This window comes from Coturnix japonica, chromosome 6, assembly GCF_001577835.2.
Source record: "Coturnix japonica isolate 7356 chromosome 6, Coturnix japonica 2.1, whole genome shotgun sequence".
NCBI lineage: Eukaryota > Metazoa > Chordata > Aves > Galliformes > Phasianidae > Coturnix > Coturnix japonica.
Genome location: NC_029521.1, coordinates 15,466,312 through 15,491,300, shown reverse-complemented (window position 1 = coordinate 15,491,300; position 24,989 = coordinate 15,466,312). Strand labels below are relative to the sequence as shown.

Sequence of the window (24,989 nt, the reverse complement as noted above, 5' to 3'; positions counted from 1 at the left end):
TTTCCCAACGATGTCAAAGTATCAGTGTCCTACAGGTTTTAGTGCAGGTTAAAGACTGATACAAAGTGTATGGCTGAATAGGAGTTTGGAGCGAGTTAAGGAGAGAGAGAACGTTTAATGGGACATTGGTCCAAAATAGCCCAGCTTGTTCCTACCTCCTGCTGCCTCTTCCTCCTTTTCACAGGACCTTGATTGTATAGAAATAGTACAGACAAAAACCACAAACAACAAAAGGTTCGCTCACACCCCCAGTGGAGGTCATGAGCATGCTACCATGGAGAAATTTAAAAAAAAAAAAAAAAAAAAGTCCATCAAAGGCTGCTTTGGCATATTTATAAGCAAAGATTAATTAATAGGAGGTTTGATACTTTAGTAACTTACATTTGGACAAATTTGTGTTTGCAAATTGTTCATTTCAGACACTGAAGGGGCACAGAGTAATGTGGCCTGGTGCTAATTTTAAAAATGAATCAAACCTTTCTTTGCAATGATCCAAAAACTACAAACTTGCGGTTCAGAGCCTTTCAATGGTATCTGCTCAGATTTGAAACTCCAAGGTTAAAACATCACAAAAGAGTTGTGTTATACACAGCAATAGTAGCTTTTTCCAACAATTTTTCAATTATTGCATTGTATACTCTCCAAGAAAAGTAACTGTCTTGGCTACTGGAGGATAAGATTTGAAAAGAGAGGCAGAATGAACAAATTCTCTAAAAATACACTGGTCTCCAGTATAGGTTGCCTTAATACTGCTGTTGATTATAACAGATCTGCCCGTTGGGTGACTACAAGCTGGGATTCAGAACTACCTGTGTCACATGATGGATAAGTGCAACATGCACCATTCACTTTCAAATCAACGCCCTCCGACCTAAGCCATGTAAATCCTTCAGAAATTCACCCCGGTATTCTCCTCCTTTAGATTACGCATGGAAATAGCCCAATGACGAAAGTTTACCCGTGCACATCCCCTTTAACCCCTAGTATTTAAGTATCTCCTCGGAATTATCAGTGACCCTTGCTGCACTCTTGGCTGCTTCACACGGGGTCTTCAAGAGCGCCGACCCACCGGGACCTCACTGCTCTCCGGAGTCCTTGAAACGACCGCTATTTGCGGCGCTCCCTTCCCACGGCAGAGCGTTCAGCTCCTCCGGTCCTAACGGAGAGAGCCCCCGCACATCCTCCTGCATACACGTATGCCCCCACTCCTCACACCGCGCCCATCCACCCGCCCTTCTCTCCTTTGGCATCGCCTGTTCTGTGCTCACTTCTGCCTTTTAGCGGGGATTTCTCGCCGCTCCCTCACCCCCACCCCGCTGGCTCAGGCAGCCAAGGTGCCTGCTTGCTGCCGCTGCGAGGACATGCGTCTCCAATCAGCGGCTGAGGGCTGATTCCGTTAGAGCCTTTCCCCGCTCCGCTTAAATAGACGGGGGAAGCCCCGCTCGGGAGCAACGCGGAGTCCCCTGATCGGGTACCCGCACCCCTCACAGCCCTTCGCCCTGCCCCGCCACCCCCAGCTCCTCGCCCCGCGGGCGCGGGGATTGGCCCGGCGGAGACGGCATCAGCAGGGGGGGAGGCCACCCCCACCACCCCTTCGGCCCGGTGCGGCGGAGCCGTGCGGGGCAGAGCGAGCCGCAGGCAGCGTCCGAACCGCCGCCGCTCCTCTGAGCGCCCGGTCGTCCGCAGCAGCAGCCCCCGATGGCATCCCGCCTGGCCTGCTGCCTCTTGCTCTGGGCCCTGCGGCCCGCTGGCTGCCGCTGTTCTGCGGGACAGGGCGCCGGCACCCAGCCCGGCTGCACGGCCGAGCCGCCGCCCGCCCTGGACTCGCCCGGCCCGGAGCCCCGCAGGGGCGCCCAGCAGCCTTTGGCGCTGAGTAGCATCGCTCAGGACATGGTAGCTGTCCACATGCTTAAGCTCTACGAAAAGTACAACCGGGAGGGGAGCCGACCCGGTCACGGCAACACGGTCCGCAGCTTCAAAGGCAGGCCAGGTAAGGGGGCGGGGGGGACCGCCGCCCGCTCGCTGCTCCTTCGCCCTGAAGCTCAGGGTTCGCCCCGAAGCTGTCAGTGGCTGCGGGGTGTCCCGCCCCCTGGGGGGTCTGCGCAGCCGGGGGGAGCGCCGGGGAACCCTCTAATACGCGGACGCGATGACTCCCCTCTGCTCCGCGGGTGGTTTCCCACCGTTGCCAACAGTACTGTCCACCAACAGTATCTGCCTCGACGCGGTCAGCCTCCCCAAAGCCTCCGCTGCGGGAGGTGCGAAGTGTCAGCGAACGGAGCGCTGTTCCCAGACCTTCCCTGAGACGCTGTGAGCAGCGAGTGCTGCAGCCTCAGGTCCTCCCCTCCAGCTGCCGGGGCGGCTCCGAGGTTTGCTAGGAGTGCCGCCTACGGGACCGTCTCAAACTGCTCAGCACCTCTGGCTCTCGCACTGCCTAAACCTGAGGCAGATGCTTTACCTCCTTCTCCTTTACTTAGCTGGAGGCTGGCCTATGGAGATGCAACAGCGCACATAATGTTAAAGGTTCTTACCGAGAAATAAGTTCTTTATTTAGTTAATGTTCTTCACATTTGTTATCTTTTGACAAGGAAACTTAAGATAACCCTGTCTGGAAAATGTCTTCCTTTACTTAACTCTTACAGATTTTAACTAGAACATTGGTTCTTAGTGAATGAGGTTGGTTTCTAGAATGTCGCTTGTTACACTTACAGAAGAATTGTTTTCATAGGCACAAATAATAGGTGACTTAATAGCGAGTCATAGTAGACTACTGTACAATAATTCATACTCTGTAGTGCATACTAATTAAATTTTTATCCAATGTCAGATTTAATGTTAAAAAGTCATCCTGTCCATTTTAGAAGGAGGAGATCCCATGGAAGATGATGTGGCTAATGACAATGTAAAGAAACCAGAAGTAAAGTTGTACAGTATCTGCAGCCATTTGGGAGGGAAATAAACCCTCATGCTTTACATCATTAGTCAGCCACTAACTAATAGGGGTTAGGAAGGAGCTTTCACTGTGGATGGTTGTTTCATGACCTCCTCCTTCCATGTGTACTTTTCTTGGTGAACTGATACTCAAGTGATACTGGCTGCTATCCAAGCAAGACCCTGTACCAATAGGAGTGATTTGGTAGGGGTACAAGAACTGTACCTTTTCTTCTTCTTCTTTCCCCCCCTCCTCCCTCCCCTCAGGTAACTTACATCCACATGCCTAAACTCAGTTTCAAAACACCAGATAGCATTTTCTATCCATACAGGCCACACTGAACAACTGCATGTCAGCATTTCCTCATCTCAGACCATGGAAACAAGGCAGAGATTCTTGCAGAGTAACTTGTCTAGAGTCTTGCAGCAGGGATAATGCACACCTGTGTCTAAATTCATTTCTCCTGTATTCCATCTGTATATCTTCTCTACTGGGTCCCATCTTTCCCCAGTAATATGAAAACAGAAGCTCCTCTGCATTTGTTTTTAAATGACAAATATTATTTGTTTTTAATTCATTGGACTAATGATGAATGGTTTGAAATGAACCATAAAATGACGCAAGATCAAGGGAGGGGAAGAACTTGCCAACAAGTATGGTTTCTTTTTCCCTCTACATCCTCCAAGAAATTCTAGTGTTCTTCTGAGAGAATAAATCAGTATGATCATCTAACAAGATGTGGAATATCTCATCTTAATGAAATATAAATGACACATCTTATCCAGATAAGCAAAACAGATTCAACCTACAATGACTTTTTCTTTGCTGTTCCAAGGAATGGAAGTAAAAGTCCCCTTCAGAAAACCTGTAACCCTTTATTTCTATGCTGCAGCTTAAAGCTCCTTGTTGTTACACACTCTAGTATTTGTAATAAAGGGGACCACAGATACAGTGTGTCAGTCCAGACTTAGTTTGTTCCATCATCCTATGCATTTACTAAGGTCTTCTCAGCTGCAGAGTTGTATTGCTATTTAGCTCCCAGAAAGCATACATTCCTTAAAGGGTATGGATTATTTTGACTGGGTTATGATGTAATAGTAGTCCATACTCAGTGTGAAGTAATTGCTGTATAGCATATGAATTCTGCACCTGTTCCAAATATAATGTTGATTCTCTGGCAGTATTTAGGATTGTCTAGTTCTTTAGGAGTTCTTCACAGACATTTCATCACCACTTCTCAACTCACCTCCTCATACGTTCACAATAGTTGGTCATTTCTCTGATAAAGAGCTGAGAGATAAGCACTTAATTCATAATTCAAGTTTTGCTTTAGTTCAGGACAGATTTATATATAGACATTTTTCCTTTAGATGCTTTCCAGTTTTCAGAGAACCTTGTAGCTTTAGAAAACAGCACAAATTGACCGAAGGTAGCTGCACAGTCAATTTGTGAGCAGCTTTAGAATGCAGTTTGTGACCAAATGTAAGACACGAAGTTATTGCCCAGCTTTATCTAGGTTGCTGAGACAAAAGGATTGGTCTTCATGGCAGCAAGCAGCTGCCTAAGCCACGGAACCCTCTTGTAAATTGCTTCTTAAAGCTCAGGCTCGTTCCCTGAATGCCATCCATCTTCTGTACTAAAAGAAGTACAGGCTTTGGTGAAGACTAGAAAATAGCAGCAGTTTAATTAAGACTGTTTTGTGTGTCTGTGCAAGAAAAGCAAATAAAGGTTTTTCACAAAACTGTAATTCTGGCCTCCAGAGATTTACAGTTGCTTTAACAAAATTTCATAAAAATTAAAAACATTTTAAATTAGGTTTTATGCATATTGTTTTTCATACAATTTATCAATCAATCTGTACTGCTAATCTTCACTTCCTGCAATACAATGTTCTCCTAGCAGGTGGATTACCCTCTAAAAGCTTGTGCTTTCTTTCTTTGGCCACTTTCCTGTTCCTTCTCTACCCATCTCTGCATAAACCCTCAATGCATCTTGCCTGCATTCTGATCTTGAAGCTGTAGACAGGTAGATACAATCAGTAAAATATTAATAACTTTAGTAATATGTAGCTAGTACCGTTCAACTAAAAGTAGATCTGCAAAGCATAACAATTCTTGGTTGAAATATTGGTAAAAGCATGAATGATACAATGAATTATTATACTACTATGCTCCCTCCAAAACTCAAGTTTCCTCAGTCTCTAATAAAAACCACACTTCCAGGCATTTTCCAATTTTTCAGTAGCTGTAGATTGACTCTTTACTACAAAGAAATCTGGCTTTCATGTTATTTGTTTCTCTGTGGAATATAGAACTAATTTAGAAAAGTTCATTGTTCCTTTCTGAGCCCTAATTCAAAATCCCCTTCTCTTGTACAGCCCTCAGACTCACATTTGAAACACTTCTATACCAAAGATGAACAAGCTTGTGTGGTTTCTGTAGAACTGATAGTGATAGGAGCAAAATACTCCAAAGACTTGAGTTTAACTCTTATTTTTTTCATAGACTAAGCATCTTAGGATATGACTAGTAATGATGAAAAGTTTTTCTGATAGGAATCCTGTCCTGAACTGCAGAAACAAGCAGGGTTTCATCACAGAACACCATCTGTCAGCTGCTCTGCCATGTGTGAAAATGTTAACAAATGGATATCGGTACAGGCTGTTCTATTTCACTGCATCAGGAAAAAAAAAACACATGTTGTGGATGGAAATTGCCTACTGAACCACTGTTACTTCCGGGCTATCTATGCAGTATCAGGATTAGTGAGCATTGTAACTTGCTGTGGTTTAGTTCAAATGATGGCTCTATCCAGCACACATCAATTTAGTAGTTACTCGTTATTGTTCTTTAATGCTTTCTTACAGGGATTACTTCCTAGTTCTGCTACCACTTTCCTTCATACTCTTAAGCTAGTCGTACATATTTTTCCTGTGCATCTTATTGGTCTGTAATAAGGGAGTAAGCAATATGCCTTTTTCATTTCTGAAAAAAGATTTTGTCAAGGACCGTCTTCTCTGCTACATGCAGCATATGTTTCAGGTAAGTTACCAGGAACACTATGCATACAGTGAAATGCAGAGAACAAGGGAGATGCTGTCAAAAATTAGTGTCACTAAAGACATGATACTCTATCTAAACATGCTATCTGCTCATGTGCCATAGGAAAAGTTTAGTTTAATAACCGTAAACATTGCTTGCACAGTTTTGAGTTGAAGTGACTTCAATAAGCTCAGTGTACTACCTGGTCTGAAACGAGTAAGCAAAAAGCAAAGTTAACTAATGCAACTGTAAGGATACATGGTTTGACTGCTGGTGTTTTGTTTGTTTTTATCTTGCATATTTATAATGGTTTTCTTGCTTTCTTGCAGAATTCTTGTCACAGAAGCCCATGTACTGCTTCAATCTAACATCCATGCAGGATTCAGAGATGGTTCTTGCTGCCACTTTTCACTTCTATGCTGACAAACATCCTCGGCACAGGGAAGTGTTCTGTAAGCGATCCAAGAACTCATCATGCCGCCTCCTACACCTGCCTCCCATCCTGCGGCTCAACCTCATCTTCCGAAGCATTCCCCAGAACTCTGCCTATGGACAACTGAAAGGAAACATCACTGTATTTCTTCAAAGGCGAGGGGCTTGGCACGCCAAGGACATTTCACATATCATAAAAGAATCAAAACGATCTGCAGAGCTCATCCTCTGTGCTGAGCTTGATTCTGGGGAGAAACACCAAGGCTTCCCTGAGCAGGTCACCAGTCATTTGCCTTACATACTGGTTTATGCCAATGACCTTGCGATCTCTGAACCTAACAGTGTGGCTGTCACCCTACAGCGTTATGACCCATTCCCTTCCAATGATGGAGATCGAAGTCTGTCACCTAATGCCTCTGCTGACACTCGAGTGAGAAGGGATACTTACCTCTCTAGTTCTATTCAGAACAATGAGTTGCCAGAGGTAGAGTATAACAATAAATACAATAAACACGACATATGGGAGAGTGCTTACAAATCATTGAAGCCAAAAGCCTCCCGTAAAGACCGCAGGAGAAAAGGGCAAGAAAATACAGAAATGCTTGCAAAGTCTCAGGTGCTAAACTTCGATGAGAAAACGATGAAGAAAGCAAGGCGAAAACAATGGAATGAGCCTAGGATTTGCTCAAGAAGATACATGAAAGTTGACTTTGCTGATATTGGCTGGAATGAATGGATCATATCTCCCAAATCATTTGATGCCTACTACTGTGCAGGGACATGTGAATTTCCAATACCTAAGGTAGCATGCCTTTTCATTGCTGTTAGTTTACAAATAGTAGACTACTGCTCTGCCTATCCAGCTACTTAGTTAGTTAGATTCTACTTTTAGACTTCTACGCATCTCACTGTCTTCTGATGCTCTATTTGAAGCAATTTAAGCAGTAATATTTCTACCAACTTATTCATCAGAGTGCAAAAAGATTCCAAGTTATTTTTAATTTTGGCTGAAGAATAAAATTCTCCGAAGTTTACCTTGGGATTACACAGTAAACCAAATTATTTTGCGGTGGTATCAGAAGCATACAGTATTAAAACTAATAAAACAAGGTACTGTACCAAAGTATTTCTGAATTCCACTGGTACTACCTTAGGAAAAAAAATGAAGGGTAGTGACACATTTTTAACTGAAGAAACAGTTTGTTACTTCAGAAATAAGATTGTTAATTAAACTGGTATTTGTCTCAAAATTCTTTAGTGCTTCCTTAATTTAGTACTAAAATAAAAAAAAAATAAAATCCTGCTGGAGCTAAAAAAAAAAAAGTTGCTTTTCCATATGTAGCAGAGAATGCCAAGTAGCTGTCTGTTACACTCTAACTTTGGGGTTTTGAATTCCTTCTAGAGAAGCAATGTGAAATTTCCTAATAAAGAGGCAAATATGAAGTTTTTGAATTCTAGTGCAATTCTGATTTGGCCTTCTCCCACCTTACTTACTCTATGGCAACAAGCAGAAATTTTGGCAATCCTGTGCAACACAGAAATTCTTTGCACTTTATAGGGTTTTCAGATGAAGGGCAAAGGTTTGAAGTACAGCATAACATCCATGTTCAGAAAGTATTTATTTTGCAATCCTACCTACAAATGACCCTGTTATTGATTTAACTGCCTGTTTTGTTTGTTGTTGTGGTTTGTTTTTTGCATGTAGACACTCTGTCCATAAGTAATTGATACTACTTTCCAGAAAAGAATTTCAAAGGTCTGAGACAAGAATCTGCCCTATATGATGTCTAATGTATGCTTATATTGAAATCAGTAGTATTACTGCATAGAGAGTCATACTATGCAGGCTAGTTTATGTCCAGGAACAGTGGAAACCTAGATTTCTGGGTGGGGTTAAAAAATGTGCCCAGACCAAATATTCTTGTGTGTAGCTGGCCAATGCTGATCCAGGTATACACAAACTGATATATGTTCTGGTAAAAATTAAACTTGCAGAGGCTCACATACAGTTCTCACTTTTCTGTTACAGTATAGAAAGATCACTCAAAAAACAAAACACAGCTTAGGAATATGGGTCCTCTGCCACAGTCTGATGCATTATTCATACATACCAAAGAAAGAGAAAATAACACACCTGGCTCCTTGTGAGCAAAACAGTATGGCAAAGAGAAGCTGACAGAACTGAAGGAGAACCAATACATTTAGAGCTGGAGCAGCGAAATAAGCTTGTATTGCTGACTTATTTAATGTTGTATCTAGAATTATTGCTTGCTATAAAATACAGTAGGATATCTGCACACTTGAATAAAACTTCAGCTCAGGTCAGAGTATAAAAATTACTATAAACATTGTGGAAAGAGAAATAGCTTTTGCTGTTGCATATATGTCTCAAGTCAGAAAAACATGCATACAATCTTTCTAGCTCTACATCAAAGGCTGGGTGTACTTCTAAGTCATAAAGACTCCAACTGTGCAGTCAGCTGGTGATGGAGAAACAAATCTTATTTCCAGGGAAATATTTTAAATTATGGAGAGAATCATCACACTGAAAGATTTTATTTAGTCCATCTGCACCTCTAACTTAACTGCATTTCTTGATACATAACAGCACTTGCGCAAGTTGTTTTGTCTCAAGTTCATCTACCTTGACACTGGACCTCTTACTGCCTGACTGTGTATCATGTAGTACTGTCATTTAGAAGTGCAACGCTTCATTGTGCCTCTCTGCCTCTCTGTTCTGATACTGGGTTTTGATAGCATGTATATCTACATGCTAGAAACTGAGCTCGACCAGCAGGAAAGGGTAAGATTTGTTTATACAGAAGGTTTAAAGTGAACAGCTCATTGAGACAGTACATATTATTTAAGCAGGAGGATGCTGAATCTTACACACCAGGACTCTGAGTTTTTAACTTATTCCTAAGAAAAGGTAGGCTACAGCATCTTCAGCTGCCATAATAGGAATGCTGCATTAGTTTTGATAGTGCTTTGCTGACTTCTGTTGCAATGTCACATCTCTGGTTCAGCAGCAATGGTTACCACTAAGAAAGCAGCATTTGGATATATCTTCTCCCTTATCAATACTAGTTAGAATAATCTTAATTATATCCTTATGAAAGCATCACTTATGACTTTCAGGTTTTAATTCCACTCTCTACATGAAGAAAAAAAACACTAACATACTGTATTGAAGCTAAGGAGTACTGTTTATTAAGATGTGGCAGAGGGTGTTCTTTGATCAGTAGACTCATGATAAAGCTGGCATTAAAAGGGACATAAAGCAGGAATAAGGAGTGAAGCCTGAAGAATTTCAGATTTACTTTTCAACTACATCAACACACTCTTGTTTTCTGAGGTTAAAATTTCCTCCAGCTATGACTGTCCTAGAGATTAAGAAAGAGCAGAACCTGGCCTGCTGGATAAAATTAGTAGCCAGCATTTAAGACATAGTGCTTGCCCAGTACCATCACTACTGGGTATTCAACTCAGATTTTCCATCTTTCCACTTCAGCACATTGGTATAAAGGCTAAAGTCAAGCTCAGCCCAAGGTCACTGAGCACTTGGGCCAGATTTCCAGAAGGGCTGGAAAATTTAGAGCCTGGCTGGATGTGGGATGGGTGTGCTGCTTGGCTCCTCTGTGGGTGTAAGGCTCAGGCAGCCAGATTCTGCACAAAGTAATATTCCATAATAAGCAGCTTTCTCTTTAAGCATTGTTGTTCATAATATGTACGCTTGCAGGCATTAGAAACCTAATTAGTGCTGTCATCTTGGTAGCCTGATTTACTCAGGCTGAGTTGTTTCTAACTAGTTTCAGAGGTGACAGCTGCTCTCGCTGAACTTGGCTCACATCTGTTTGTTCTCTGCAGATACTAGAGGCTGTAAGGCTGGAGAAGATCCTAGTAGGATCTTCTGCAGGCTCATGCATGAGAATTCTACAACACAGTAACTGGCAGGGAAGGCAATGATGGTGGCTATATTTTGCATGGGGTAAACAAATTCTGTTTCAGTAGTACATTAAGATCTGTGACTGTCATAAGCAGCACTACAAAGGAATAAAGGAGACAGGATCATTTCAGGAGGTTTGTTACATAGGTTATTTCAAGAACTTGATTCTAGGAGCTTCAGTTCTTTGAATTTCTAAACTCTGTAGTTGTTTGTATACAGAAACGTTACTTCCATTATTCTTGCTGTCCAGATTTGCTGACATGAACAAGGCAGGCAGAAGCTTATTTCTACTTCATGTAGCAAATACTAGGCTAATTCATTGCTGCTTGTTTGTGGACAGCTTTGAAATCCTAAGGTTAAGGGTGGCATGAGAGAGTAAACTGTTGCTAATTACACCAATGCATGCTAAATACAGAAAGGCTCTTTCCAGGATTGGAAACCTGTTAGGACTATCTTGACAGGGATGCTGTCTTGAAACAGTAAAGAATCATGAATAGATTTCACATTTTGCCCTTGTAATGGTTTGAAAGAAGTAATTTTAAATATGGAACAGCTAGAAGCTTTCTTAGAAATGAAGGTCTGTTCTGCATTTCTAGTATGACATTACACTTAAAGCAAATGTATCAGAACAGAATTATCCTTAAAAAAAACAAAAAACAAAAAAACATTGTTTGATTTAGCCACACACTGCATAACTTTTCATGATAAGGTAAGAAATAATGCTTTGTATATACTCCATAGTTATCTGAAAAACAGAAATGATGTGAGACTAGTTCTACTAACTCAAAGTATCTGCTTCCATGTCAAGATTTGCAAATTTCCTCACTTTTGTCCCCACGGTGCCACTTGTACTAAATCCGATGAAAGCTGTTACTGCACTCACTTTTGGGACTGTATTCAAACATGACATATGACGAGAAGTTGTTGAACTTCTCAATTGAATGCCTCAATACTGCATTCTCATACATACTCATGTACTCTGAGAACATTTATTCCATGCTATGCTGAGGCAGTGACACAGAAAGGTGGTCAGTGGTAAACCTCTGCTTGACTGTATGTACCTGAAACAACAGAAGTGGCGGAAACTGTTTAGTACTATTTTGTTGCTCAGACTATAAAGGTCAAGTGTAACTTCTGAATACATGCTTAAAAAATTAAAAAGGAGTTATAAATAGTGTACTATTTAATAGCTAAATGTAGGTCTTAACTTTCCTCTTATTCTCAGTGCCATCATAGCTAACAGCATTTCTCAAATAATTTTCTACTGTGTCAGAAAATCAATAGATAGTGGTTCAATACCTGAAACAGCATATAATTACAAAGCCGTGGTGAAATCTCACTTCACGACGTGTTTCCCACTCTCTCAGTCTTTTGTTTTCTCCTCCCATTTCAAGACTAGCTAGCAGACTGGGTGTTCGGGAAGTCTGCTGAGGAAGACAGAGGTCAGCAGGCAGACTGCATGTATGAAGTATTCATTTGCAAGGGTCCTCTGATCACAAAACACTCTGTGAGATTGGCTGTCTATTTTACAGCAACTCCTGCCTGCTTCTGGAGCACTTACTTTAAACCACAGTAATTGCTCCAGGAAAATGTAACTAATTCCAGCATAATGTATAAGAGAAGTACTACTGGAAGACTGAAATTGTTATTTTGGAAATAATTACGGGAGCCAATTTTCCCTGTCAGACAAGAGGTTAAGAAAGAGATAACTTACAGCTGAAAAGTGTGCCTCCCCTTAGTCCTTTTCTCCTGCATACCTGCCTCCAGCATTTAATAGCTACCATCATGGACAAGGCTCCCTTTCCAGGCAGCTAACTGCTGGCTGTACCACCAGTGCCCTCCTCTGGTATTTATGAAGGCAGCAGAAGGAGTACAAACTTGGACGCATCCTGTGCAAGAAGGCTGGAAATATGAGCACATTACTCCTGTGTGGCCTTGTGATTTAATCACATATATTTCTTTTTGGAAAAACAAGCAAACAAGAAAACCCACAAACATCCCCCACAAACATCCTCGCAGTCATTTTCCAAGCCCTATTGGGAAAGGGACTTCTCATAAATGAAATAATAACCATTTCCTTTTCTGTTCCAGGTTGTCAGACCATCAAATCACGCTACAATCCAGAGCATCGTGAAAGCAGTGGGAATCATTCCTGGCATCCCAGAGCCCTGCTGTGTTCCTGACAAAATGAGCTCACTCAGCGTCCTGTTCTTAGATGAGAACAAAAATGTTGTTTTGAAGGTATACCCCAATATGTCAGTTGAAACTTGTGCTTGCCGATAAGTTCATACAAATTCATCTTCAACAACACCTACAGATCCTGCTTGACTGCACTGCGAAGTTGTGAATGGGAAATGAATCCTCTTTAGTTGACAAATGAACACAAGCCTACAATTCTTCTGCAGAAGACATGGAGAGATGAGAATGATACTTGTGCCCACCTGAAAGGATATGCCTTAGTACCATCATTTGACTTGTACATTCACCTTCCAGGCATTCAGTACTTTTGCAAATATCTTCCTAACCCACCTATCCAAGACACATTGGTATTTAGTGAGAAAATTAAATGTAAAGTTTTCCATAATCTAAAGACTAAAACATGCTTTTATATACTATTCTTACTATTTTATCTCTTCAGTTAATTAAGAAGACGGGAAGTGAACTTGCAAAGGCAGGCTTATATTAGAATATCACTTTTGTACACAAAACATTTTGCCTAAAGCACTCATAATCTGCATATTTATACTGATAAACATGCTGTAATAAAGGGCTTAATATGTATGTTTTCTTCAGGAAGCAAGTATATTACACTGTCACAGAATTATACAATTGTTTGAGTTGGAAGGAACCCTTAATCATCTGGACTTTCATGATGGTATGCGTTTATGCAATGAACAGGGACACCTGCAGCTCAGTCACATTGCTCAGAGTCCCACCCTTGAATGTCTCCAGGGACAGAGTATCTACCACCTCCCCGGGCAACCCATTTGAGTGCCTCACCACCCGAATTATAAAAAAAAACTTCCTTCTATCCAGTCTACATCCCTCTCTTTTAGTTTGAATCCATTTCCCTTGTCCTATTACTATAGATCCTACTAAAGATGCTGTCCCCGTCTTTTCTTCTAGCCCTTCCTGAGATACTGAAAGGCCTCTATCAGGTATCCCTGGAACCACTGGCTTTCTGGGCCACAAAGGCACATTGTAGGCTCATGTCCAGCTTGCCACCCACTGGTATACCCAGGTCCTTTTCAGCAGGGCTGTGATCTATACTTACATCTCCTAGCTTTTACTGACAGCAGAGGTTGCCATGACCCAGGTGCAAGGCCTTGCACTTGGAATAAGTGCAATAATAAACCTTGCACTGTATAAGCTTTCACATACACCGGATGTTAATACTGACAGTTTTGGTTACCCTCCCCTAATATGTAATTTGTTCTACAAAAGACATAATGTAACATCCCACACTTTTTATTTGCTGGATGATTTCAGGTTGTTAAACACATGCTCTGAGCAACACATACTATGTTAATATGTTGAAATACTAAAAAATAATAATAAATAACCAAGATTTATATTTTTGTAAATTATATCCTCTAGATTGTTACATGCTTTTAACAAAAGCTAATAACTTAAAGGAATGTTAGTATCTAAAAATAGTAGAATTGTCATTCTAAAAATCTACTCTGTTACATTCAGTAGTTTTTGCATTGTATTATGCAACTTCTGTTTTTTAAGCTTGGAAATATTGAAAACCATGCATAAATTTGGTTTTAATGACTTCAAGTGATAAACTGTCTCTACTGGACTAGTAGTTGTTACAAAAGTTTTGTTCTTTGTGGCTTAATCATAGCTGGAATTTATTGAGCTTTAGCTTCAATCCATTGGATTTTGCTGTAACCTATTTTTATTAGATCCCTTTTGTCTATTATCCCAAATATATTCACTGTGTATTTTTAGTACACAGAGCAGGGTCAAATTACACTTTGGCTAGGATTTAAATAGGAGCTTTGATTTCTTATTATTCTAAGCCTCAAAACAATTTCTCATGGCTCCTTTCTGAAGTCTTTCCAGAACTTTCATTAAATTCTTTTTCCAGCAATGAACTTCAACGTGGGACACAATATTTGGCAGCTGTTCCATTAAAAGTCTTAACAGAAATAACTCTGCTTTCCTTTAATTCTCTTACAATCCTCTGTTGTTACATTCATGATAGCCCTCATAACTGTAACACTCCTCTAACAACTGATGTTCCATTACTGAGCTTGTCAATTCTCTTTCTCTCTATCCTTGCACACCAAGGCACAATGGTGATGTTGTTCCATATTGTTCCATTTTCACCCACTTGGTATATCTGCAATAATCTTGGCAGACCAGAAGCAGAACAAACTTCTGAAACCTGTGAGGTAGCACAGAGAGCAAGATGCTGAGCCTTTCCTCCTCGAGGGAGGGTCTATCCTTCTCTACTATCGCATTAGAAGTGTATTGCTCAGGGAAAGGATACAACACACCCTCTGATGAGTAACTATCTGGAAGGCTTCTATCCTGCTAAGGCATGAGGTACTTTCTACCACAAACATTCTGTATTCAAGGGATGCAGATTTCCAGACAATAGAGTTCTGTAAATGTGTCCCTCCCCACTAACCTACATAAAAGCAAGTTTTGGTTTATACAGCATTGTCTACAAGTTTACTCTATCAACATTTCTTGCCTGTTCATTCATACTCTTAAATAGATATCTAAGACACCTTGTAGTGACTGCTAATTATGATTGCTCAAAGATTATGGATCTTGATAGGCATTTCTCCAAAAGCACTAGAGGGACTTACACAGGAATTACTAAGATAAATCTTTGTGTAGTCTTGCTATTAAAGATACCCCTTAAAAATGAAGGTTCTTATGTTTTCATACATCAAGAGACACTCAGTGTTGACAGAGGTGGTAAAATATAAGGGAAAAAAAGAAAATTATCAGAAATTAAGCATTTACTCTTACCGTACAGCAATTATCATAAAACTCCCCAAGGCATCTTAAGTCATTGGCACTTCTGTTCTACATGACTTTCCCCTCCCTCCCCCCTCTGTAGGTCATCTTGATCCCATTTAGCTACAGCTCTGAAGAAAATGATATATTAGCATAGCGTATTTCTGTTCTGGTCTATTGCATTTGTTTTCCCTAAGGAATCTATTCTGTTTCTTGAATTAGTCTTTGGGTACAAATTCACTATCCAAGATATACTGATGCAAATAATGAGGAGAGGTCTGTTATAAGGTCTACGGGATGTAAGGGAAAAATGCTACTCCTATCTCTTCAGGATACAAAGAGAAACCTGAAAGATCTAGTCTGTATATAAAGACTGGCATAACTATGTAATTTAGCATGGGCAAAACAAAATTATACCTGTAAGTGACATAGCTATCAAGGCACTCCCTTAGCACACAAAAGAGAATATTCTGTTACTGTTGAAGTTTATTTCATTTAGTAACTTGGAGAAGAAACTCATTTTGTCACAAGACATTTTGTGGTTTAGCTATATCTGTCAATTCTCTAATGCAAACCAGGCTTTCACCACAATTTGCTTAGAAGTGGCTACTTTTTGGGCCTTTGAATGTCTATTCTTCCTTTGGAAAAGGAAATTTTGCATTTAATACATTTAACTTATTTTTAAAATAGCACAAATGCCGCCAGATGATATCCATGCCATCTTGAATCTTCCCTCCTAACAGTCCTTTGATTCCTATGGCCATGCTGTATACTCTTCCACTCAGTATTTACATTTCTAAAAAAAGTTACTATTGACAAACACTTAAACAGCAAGATAATCTCACTAATCCTCCCAAAAATATGAGTATATCAACAGCAGGTGATTACAGACATAAAATCAGGAAATCAGCTGATAGTAGTCAGCAAAGCTTAAAGGACACTTTTTACTACAATATTCCATTTAATTCTTTGAGATCACAACTTATTTGCCAGAGGTAAAAGCATAATTAGACTGTTTTGTATACTGTGGACTGTTTTAATTCATTTTCACAAGGTAGTATAGTTAATGGAAACTACTGAACGTGGTTATTGTACTTATGCATCACATGAAATAACAACTGTCTCATGGCCAAACCTCAAAGAGCAAGCTTACAAATGGGAGTGCCACTAAATGAAACTGTTAATTATTAAGTTTCTGCAAAGATGACACTTGGCCTGACAATACATAACATTGTTATATGTGAACTGGAAATCTTTTATATATAACAACCTCCACAGTATTTGCACAAGAGCATTCAGGAGACTGTTATTTATATAGACCACTTGATCTAGCCATGCAATCAAGACTTACTTTAAGGTAGGCAGATACAGAGTATCCTACCTAGGCACAAGGAACAGAAGCTGGTCCTACTGAGCAGAAGACTGCATCCTTGAACAAATGTACCTTTTAAAATATATTTGGTGGGTGCCATGGACCTGCAGTATAATATATGCATCAAAGGTAATGTTATGTAAAAAGTGCTAATGAAAGCTACAGAAAGATGCACTGTGGAGCAGAGAACCCCAGCAGGAAAGGAGATTGTTTTTCTGCATATGGCACTGGAAGACTGCCACCAGAAAACCACACATAGCTCCTATGTTCACCTTTTCAAAGAACAAAACAAAACAAAAAAAAAAAATAAAAAATCCTGAAATTCTGGAAATGACACAAAAAGAGAAACAGAACCTGTCAAAGAAAATATCCTCCAGAATGTGACTAAAAAAAACCAACACTTTTTTTTTTTTTTTTTAATCAGAAAGCAAACTGAGAAGTAACTTGATTACAATAAGTACTTTGATGGAGAGAAACTACCAATGCTATGAGGCTTCTGAATCCAACAGGAAAGTGAGTAGAACTGATGTCTAAAAGGTGTTAGCCAGGAACAGTGAAACAATAAATGAAGCACCAAGAGTTTTAAGTGTGAGTGATGCTCTTTTAGAACAAGTGCTAAAAAAAAATAAAATAAAAAAAAAAGTTTTTCATTTTTCTGAGACCCTTAAAATGTTATACAACAAATACAAACAATTGAACACTGCACACAAGTAGAAAATACAAATGCCTTAAGTAATACATAACAACCTTTACAAACTCAGGAGAATAGAATCAACTCTAAATAATCTTCTCTGACTTTGCAATGTAGGAACACAGTTAACCAGAACCTTTCCTCCCAGTTGTCACTTGAACAAACACATGACAACCTAGACTGAGCTCACTTTAAACACCACATGCACTGCTGGCAAACTAAAGAATGGCCAGAAAGAATAAAATATTGTCAAATATACTTTTTATTTTTAAAGTAAGAGCTGATAATACTGTTCAGAATTTGTGGCATATGTAAGAATGGATTGAGCTGTGTTTAAAAAAAGATGATATGTTAACAGTACAGACAAAATATACACACCATTAAATTAAATCATAGCAGGTTAATTAAGACAAATAACAGGTGATATTTTCGCCTATAAATACACACTTTATTTTCTTCTGTATCATAAGAAATTCTACCAGACTTGTACTTTTGTCCCATTCTTCTTACAGATAACTGTATCAGACCCTTACTTTTCATGCAGCATCAGAAGTGTTGGTTCTGTTTCCACTCCAAGGTCACTGGTTGCTCTTGGATTGTATTGACCAACAAGAATCTAAGAAATATATTATGTAAGATGCTATAAAAACAAGAATTAAGTCCCATCTACCAAAAGAATCAGACTGAAAAAGGACAAGCCTGCAAACAGCATGAAGCGCACTTGACACAAAACAGATATTACAGTGTGTACAAATAATAGCTCTTGGCTGATAAACGGAAAGAAGTTTTAAGGTTGTTTGTACTGTCATGAGATCATGTCTTGCAGAATCACAGCTCTCCATCAAATTACTGTAAATTTTCTGATGGCATACTAATGGAACGTGGAAGGTATTTATGAGATGTTATTTACTAATAGCCAATAGAATAATTTCATTCTAGATTTCTGTTTTCTAGTCATGATGAAAACTGTGTAATCTTCCACGTCCCTAAGAAAGCTTCTGCCTGAGTTGGCAAGGAAGTGCTAAAAGAGAGTAATTAGGCAACGATGACCCTAAAGTGAAATGTGGATTCTTTACAATATACAGTGTCCTTCCCACCAGCCATGTGTGTTTGTCAAATGTTTATAGAATCTTCATTAACTAAGAGCTTTGCTTGATAACGGAAGCTGAAGCATGGCATCAATGACTCAGATAAGGGCAAGTGTACAACCAATCTGCTTGACAACTGACAAGAGGCTGGGGTTTGAAGTAGACAGTGAAAAGAACACAAGAAAGTGATTTGCAAAGGGCATTCCAGCTGTTTGCCTTCCATCTCCTTTCCTCTGTCTGTAAAGATACAATATTTTTGATCAGTTAAAATACTTTGTCCTCTCGTCTCTCCGCCAGAAAGTAAATACATAAGAAATGCATTATTTTGGAGTATTGGCTGTACTGTCTGTTTTCAATATCATTGCGTGTCTGACAAGAGGCAAGCCTTTGGAAAACTGGGACAAGTTACCAGTTATGGGAGAGTCTGATGCATTCTTTCATGATCCTGGAGAAGTGGAAGATGAGACCCATTTTGACTTTAAATCTTTCCTGGAGAATATGAAGACAGATTTACTAAGAAGCTTGAATTTATCAAGGGTCCCCTCACAAGTGAAGACCAAAGAAGAACCACCACAGTTCATGATTGATTTATACAACAGATATACAGCGGACAAGTCCTCAATCCCTGCATCCAACATTGTGAGGAGCTTCAGCACTGAAGGTAGGAGAAGTCCTAAGTGTGTGGACATGAACTTTTAAAGAAATATATGAACAGCAGTCAGATGCTTTTGAAATTCTGAGGAAACTGGTTGCCTAACTTCCGCAGTCTACTTAGAAAGTAAATAGATTAAAATTTTGGACATTGGCCTTGCTCCTTTCAATCTTTAAAAAAATATAACTAAATAATTTCTGATATTTTTGTTGTACAATTTTATCTATTTGAGACAATATGTTGAGCACAGGGTTTACAGGTAGAGATTTGTGACTGCTTTTTGTTTTGTTTTTAATGTTAGAAAACAAATATGTGATCACCTATAGCACAGGCGTTCATGACAGAGGACGCTTCTTTCTAGGAAGCTTCTGTCATTCTTAAGCACAATAGCCAACTGAGAAATTTGTGCCTCGATCCAAGCAAGGATCCAGAAGTGCCCACCCCAAATTCTGGTTTAGATGGGAAGATTTACATGGAAAGTAGTAGCCAGGCTTGTCTTGAGTTGAAAAAAGTCCAGATCTACCTGTGTAACAATAAATAGATTGTTGAAAGCTCCATCTCAAGACACTAAAAAAAAAGAAAAATGCTATAAGTACAGTCTTTGGAATAGAAATGAGACAGGAAGAATCTGTTCTTACAAAAAAATTGATTGTATACAGGTAACAACACTATGAGGATCTCCAGATTCCCAAATAAGTGACTTTAATCCTGAAATGGAAAGAAACTTCAGCAGTATGAACTAGATTTTTGTTCCCACACCCCACTCTCCACTCAGACTGCTTTAGAGGGAAGATGGGTCAACAATAGCAAATTAGAATTGCCCTAAAACACAATGATAATTGAGTAATTATCTTAAACTGATGACCAAAAAGATATCATTCAGTGATGACTTTAAAACACTAACAACCTGATCTCTCACAAAAATATCTGCCCTTTCCAAGGCAGAGTTGCTGGCTCTACACGTTTGCAGAAAAAACACCAAAGCACCATGAATGCTCACAAAAGCCTGGAATATACCTAAACACAAAGAACTGTTTATCACCTAGTCCTAATTTAAACAGACTCTTGAGCTTTGATTCAGGTTTTTCACATGTTTTCTGTGTTCTCTAACTCTCAATAACACAAACTGCTTTCAAAGCTATTTGAAGACAACAAAAACCCCAGCAGAATTAATTCTCAAAGAGACAAATATATACCATGCTTCTCTGTAATAGGAGAGCAGTTTATCCTACTGCACTACTATGAGCGGTGAATTCTAAAAGTTTTTTATAGGAATCCTTTCTTTATAGGAATCCTTTCTGTAAAATCTCTTCAGGAAATTGCTAAACTTAACACTTAACATCCAGTGATGAGTACCTGCTACAGCACCACCTGCACCTTGTTCTAGGAAGACTCTTCCTGCTACCCCTCCACTGCTTCAGACATTCACCTGCATGCAGCCTTGGTGAAAATGCTACCAACATCAAGGAACTACATTTTATCTTTTCACTCCCTGCTCCTTGAAACCTGGCCAGGAGATGGTATCTGTTTCTTTTTGATTGTTTGTTTAATGCTAGGTAGCCGTGGTCATATTTTATTCACAAAACACATCCCGCACCTTTTAAAAGCAAGTTATTTGGACTGTCAGGAGCACTGTAACAATAAGTTTTTATTTCCTATTGTAGATGTTGTTTCTTTAACTTCACCAGAAGAAAACCCATTTCAGAAACACATCTTGTTCTTCAACGTCTCTATTCCACGGTATGAAGAAATCACCAGAGCTGAACTGAGAATCTTTATCTCCTGTCACGAGGAAGCTGTGTCTCCCTCCATACCGGAAGGCAACATGGTCATTTATGATGTTCTAGACGGGGACCATTGGGAAAACAAGGAAGGTACCAAATCTTTTCTTGTCTCCCACAGTATTCAGGAGTGTGGCTGGAAGATGTTTGAAGTGTCCAGCGCTGTGAAAAGATGGGTTAAGGCAGACAAGATGAAGACTAAAAACAAGCTAGAGGTTGTAATAGAGAGTAAGGCTCTGGGTGGTTTCCCTTGTGGGAAGCTGGATATTAGTGTTACTCATGACACTAAGAATCTGCCCCTCTTAATAGTGTTCTCCAATGATCGCAGCAATGGTACAAAAGAGACCAAAGCAGAGCTCCGGGAGATGATTGTTCATGAACAAGAAAATGTGCTAAACAAATTAGGAAAGAATAACTCTTCATCTGAAGAAGAACAGAAAGAGGAAAAAGCCATTGCTAGGCCCCATCAGCATTCCTCCAGAAGCAAGAGAAGCATTGGAGCAAACCACTGTCGGAGAACTTCACTCCATGTGAACTTTAAAGAGATTGGTTGGGATTCTTGGATCATTGCACCCAAAGATTATGAGGCTTTTGAGTGTAAAGGAGGTTGCTTCTTCCCTCTGACAGATAATGTTACGCCAACGAAACATGCTATTGTCCAGACTCTAGTGCATCTCCAAAACCCTAAGAAAGCTTCTAAGGCCTGTTGTGTTCCAACTAAATTGGATTCAATCTCTATTCTTTATAAGGATGATGCTGGTGTACCCACTTTGATATATAACTATGAAGGGATGAAAGTGGCAGAATGTGGCTGCAGGTAGTATATGCAGAATATCTAAGAAGAATACACTTCTGTCTGTGAAACTGTACATTAGTGATGCAAATGAAAATCCTTGCAAACAAGGTTTGGAGCATGGTGTGGGGTTGGTTGTTGTTGCTGCTTTTAAAGGAAAGCTGGCATTTAAAGAATGTCCATCAGTGTAAATGTCCTGCATTATATGATATTAATTAAAATGTTGTGAGATTGAAAGAACTATGCATTATTTGGCTAGAGTGACAGAAACAAAACTTATTTGAATTTTTCTGTTAAACTAGTTCTTTTCAGATCACATGCAGCCTTTGGGACTGAGGATGTCCTCTAGGTTTCTATGCCTCTTAGAAATTTAACTCTCTCAGCCAGTTCTTATTTCCAGCTTCTGTGAAGTAACTGAATTGCAATTAGTTTGCATGATAAAGCAGTGAGTCTAAATCCTGCAAATCTTTACTCACATCAGTAATCTCAGAGACATTTAAAGTCATTTTAATGCAAAGTACTTACTCATATAAGTGAAGTGTTTTTTAATTTCCCAAACAGATGACACTTTCCATCTCATTTGATTCCAAGGCTTCCTTCTGTGGGTAGCAGGTGCCTTGGTTTCAGCTTTCTTATCCTCAGTGTCCCTATTTTTACCCTTTTATGGCACATACTTGAATGATAAGTACAGCCTTCCGCTTCTAAGACACTGTTTCCTAGGAGGAGCAGCAGGCCTTATCTCCTCACAAAGATAAGGAGCCACTTTGACCCACTGCATATTCTTAGTATTTCTTTGCAAGAACATGCAGTCAAATGACATCCAGTCTTAGGATCTGTACCCTGACAGCTGTGGGGGTTGGCAGTGCTCAGCACTTGTGAAAAGAAATAAACAAGCCAATTTTTTGAGGCCTGACAAATTTCTTCGGAGTCTAACTCCAGGCTCTATTTCTTTATCTTTTCTTAGGATAAACACTATTTTGCATATGAAATTCTTTCACCCTTTAGAAGTCTGGGAACAATTGATAACTCCTTTCTATGTTCTGGGACACTTACACTACTTTATGGGAAATTCACTGCCATACAACAGTTCTCCCATCTTTATTTCTATTTTCACTAAACAACTCCATGTTTCCTGCAACTATGGAAAACTTTCTTTGATTGTAATGAAGGTTTTGCCTGTACAAGATAAGACAGTGCTTTGCATTGGTTTCAGGTGCAAATTCAAAGTGCCATGAAATGCCAACACACTCCACTCCATTTCTACTATTCCACCTTCCACCAAAAAGAATCTACCATTTTTGATTCAAATCCACAGCAAACTACATATATATGCAAAATATTAAAAATTAACGAAGCAAAAATATGAAAAGAAGCTTAATATATGGAAGCAACATGATTTAAATGGATACAGATGTTTTAAATTAGGACAGCTTGTGTGCAAGACAAATTAATTTGCTATGAACAGCTCAGCTTGAAATCTAATATGCAATTTATTTTCTATTGTTAACTTAATACAGAATACACAGCAGGTGAGTGTGAGCAGAGCTGTTGTAATTCAAGAACTGTTGGTTACATCACAACCCATGAGCACAAAGCATGATTCACCAGAATCCTGTGGCTGATTTACAGCCTCTTCCATTAGAAGAGGGTTGCAATTGGATCAGATCTGAGGTCTGGATCCATGAGAATTCTATCCACCCATAGCTGAGTGTCATTAACCTCTTAGGTTTCATGTGACATCCTCTCATTTTACTACTCCCCACTGGCTTCTGTCATCTTACAGTTGTTATATCTTCCTCCTTTTGGAAATCTGTTTTCTCTCTCTTTTGTATTGACATCTCTGAGATTTACAATATTTCGCACAACTTCTATTCTTCACATAAAAGAAGCTACTAAACAAGCATCTGGTGTGATCACATTAGAATTCTTTTTCACTCATGTGTTAAGGTAATTGTAGCTGTTTGCCCTCAAGTCATCTAAACACAAGGTTCTAGGCTGTAATTCTGACTTCACTGAGCACAGGACTTTATGAATTATGAAATTAAAAAGTGGAAAAGGAGAAAGACTAGTCCACACAATGTTCACATGTTCACAAATGTATTTGCTCAAAAATCTATTATTTTCTCAGAGGGAAAAAAAAAGGGGGGGTGGTGGGGAAGGAGAATATAAGAAGTCACTTTTAGCTCAATTCAGATCCCAGCTATTCTATCAACTTCAGTAAAGCTCTTAAGACACTTTCTCAAAACCGTACTACAAGTCTCTTTTGTACTTCAACCAAAAAACAATAAAAAATCAATTTCATCTTTAGCCAGCACTAGCAATCATACTCCCATAGGCCATACTGTTTTGGATGGTACAGAAATAAACCAAAACATGAATCTTTCCACACTGCAATGAACAGGGTCAAGAGAAAATGAGAACCTGATAGCAACTACAAATGCTACCTACAGGACAGCAGAAGTATGTGCCAAATCAATGTTTGGTTTTACATTGTAAATTTAGCTGCCTACATTTTGAATATTTCATTTTAAACAATTGGTCACAGTCTCTATCTTTTCAGCTGCTTAGGAACACAAAGCATCAGCGAGGTGAACAAAAAGCACTAGAAAATATACAAGTTACAAAGTTAGGTGGGCAAAGCACCTTCCTACCTGCATGAAGTCAGGCCTCATTAGACACTAAAAAACACTTTCTCACCACCAGAATATAAACATTAACCAGTAGCATGCTGCTATAACAGAGCATATTGAGGCTTGCGCGGACATACAGCTAAAAATAAAGCTTGTTTGTTTAACATAAACACAAGGCTAAAGTACATCAACATATTCAAGATCATTAGCTGTGTAATAACAGCCCTTTAATATTACAATCATCAACTGTATAGTTTCTAGCTATGTGATCTGTTGATAGCCGCTTAATCATACCATTCTGTATGTTTATCTATTGTATGTATGGGTTAAGAGCCAATAGCCTCACAAGATTCTGGAGCTATTCACTTAATCTCTGTTTAGATACCTTTCTGCTGAAAATAACCTGACAATACAGAAATGCTAACCTAGAGTTCCTGATTGTTGAAATTTTAGTAACAGGTTTTAGACTCTTTAAAGTCAGCTTATCCTTTCAGACACAATTGTGCTCTAGTAGAACTAACACTGCTTCTGGGTCACAGCAGAATCTACTCCAACCTTCTCAGAACATGGCCACAACAATTATGCAACACAGAGTTCTGCATAGGGCTGGCTGCACTGTTAGCTGCAAGCGGAATTAATGTCACGCTGTAGCTG

The 24,989-nt window shown here is 39.5% G+C and overlaps 2 protein-coding genes across 2 annotated transcripts; both read left to right on the top strand.

Moving 5' to 3' along the window:
* The first annotated feature begins 1,369 nt into the window (after nucleotides 1-1,369).
* Nucleotides 1,370-14,153, top strand: GDF10 (growth differentiation factor 10). Its single transcript, XM_015866851.2, has 3 exons — nucleotides 1,370-1,990; nucleotides 6,300-7,204; nucleotides 12,440-14,153. Exons 1-3 carry the CDS (start codon nucleotides 1,699-1,701, stop codon nucleotides 12,629-12,631), a joined length of 1,389 nt encoding a protein of 462 aa, XP_015722337.1. The 5' UTR covers nucleotides 1,370-1,698; the 3' UTR covers nucleotides 12,632-14,153.
* Nucleotides 14,154-15,340: 1,187 nt separating this feature from the next.
* On the top strand, nucleotides 15,341-23,836 carry GDF2 (growth differentiation factor 2). The gene is made up of 2 exons (XM_015866853.2): nucleotides 15,341-19,140; nucleotides 20,796-23,836. The coding sequence occupies exons 1-2, from the start codon at nucleotides 18,795-18,797 to the stop codon at nucleotides 21,731-21,733; spliced, it is 1,284 nt and encodes a 427-aa protein (XP_015722339.1). The 5' UTR covers nucleotides 15,341-18,794; the 3' UTR covers nucleotides 21,734-23,836.
* The last annotated feature ends 1,153 nt before the right edge of the window (nucleotides 23,837-24,989 follow it).

What these genes read in the sequence shown, in the direction of transcription:
- GDF10 (XM_015866851.2), top strand. Translation starts at nt 1,699, where the DNA reads ATGGCATCCCGCCTGGCCTGCTGCCTCTTGCTCTGGGCCCTGCGGCCC. An exon ending in CAGCTTCAAAGGCAGGCCAG is followed by an intron (nt 1,991 to 6,299) that starts GTAAGGGGGCGG and finishes GCTTTCTTGCAG; the next exon opens with AATTCTTGTCACAGAAGCCC. An exon ending in GTGAATTTCCAATACCTAAG is followed by an intron (nt 7,205 to 12,439) that starts GTAGCATGCCTT and finishes TTTCTGTTCCAG; the next exon opens with GTTGTCAGACCATCAAATCA.
- GDF2 (XM_015866853.2), top strand. Translation starts at nt 18,795, where the DNA reads ATGCATTATTTTGGAGTATTGGCTGTACTGTCTGTTTTCAATATCATT. An exon ending in GAGGAGCTTCAGCACTGAAG is followed by an intron (nt 19,141 to 20,795) that starts GTAGGAGAAGTC and finishes TTCCTATTGTAG; the next exon opens with ATGTTGTTTCTTTAACTTCA.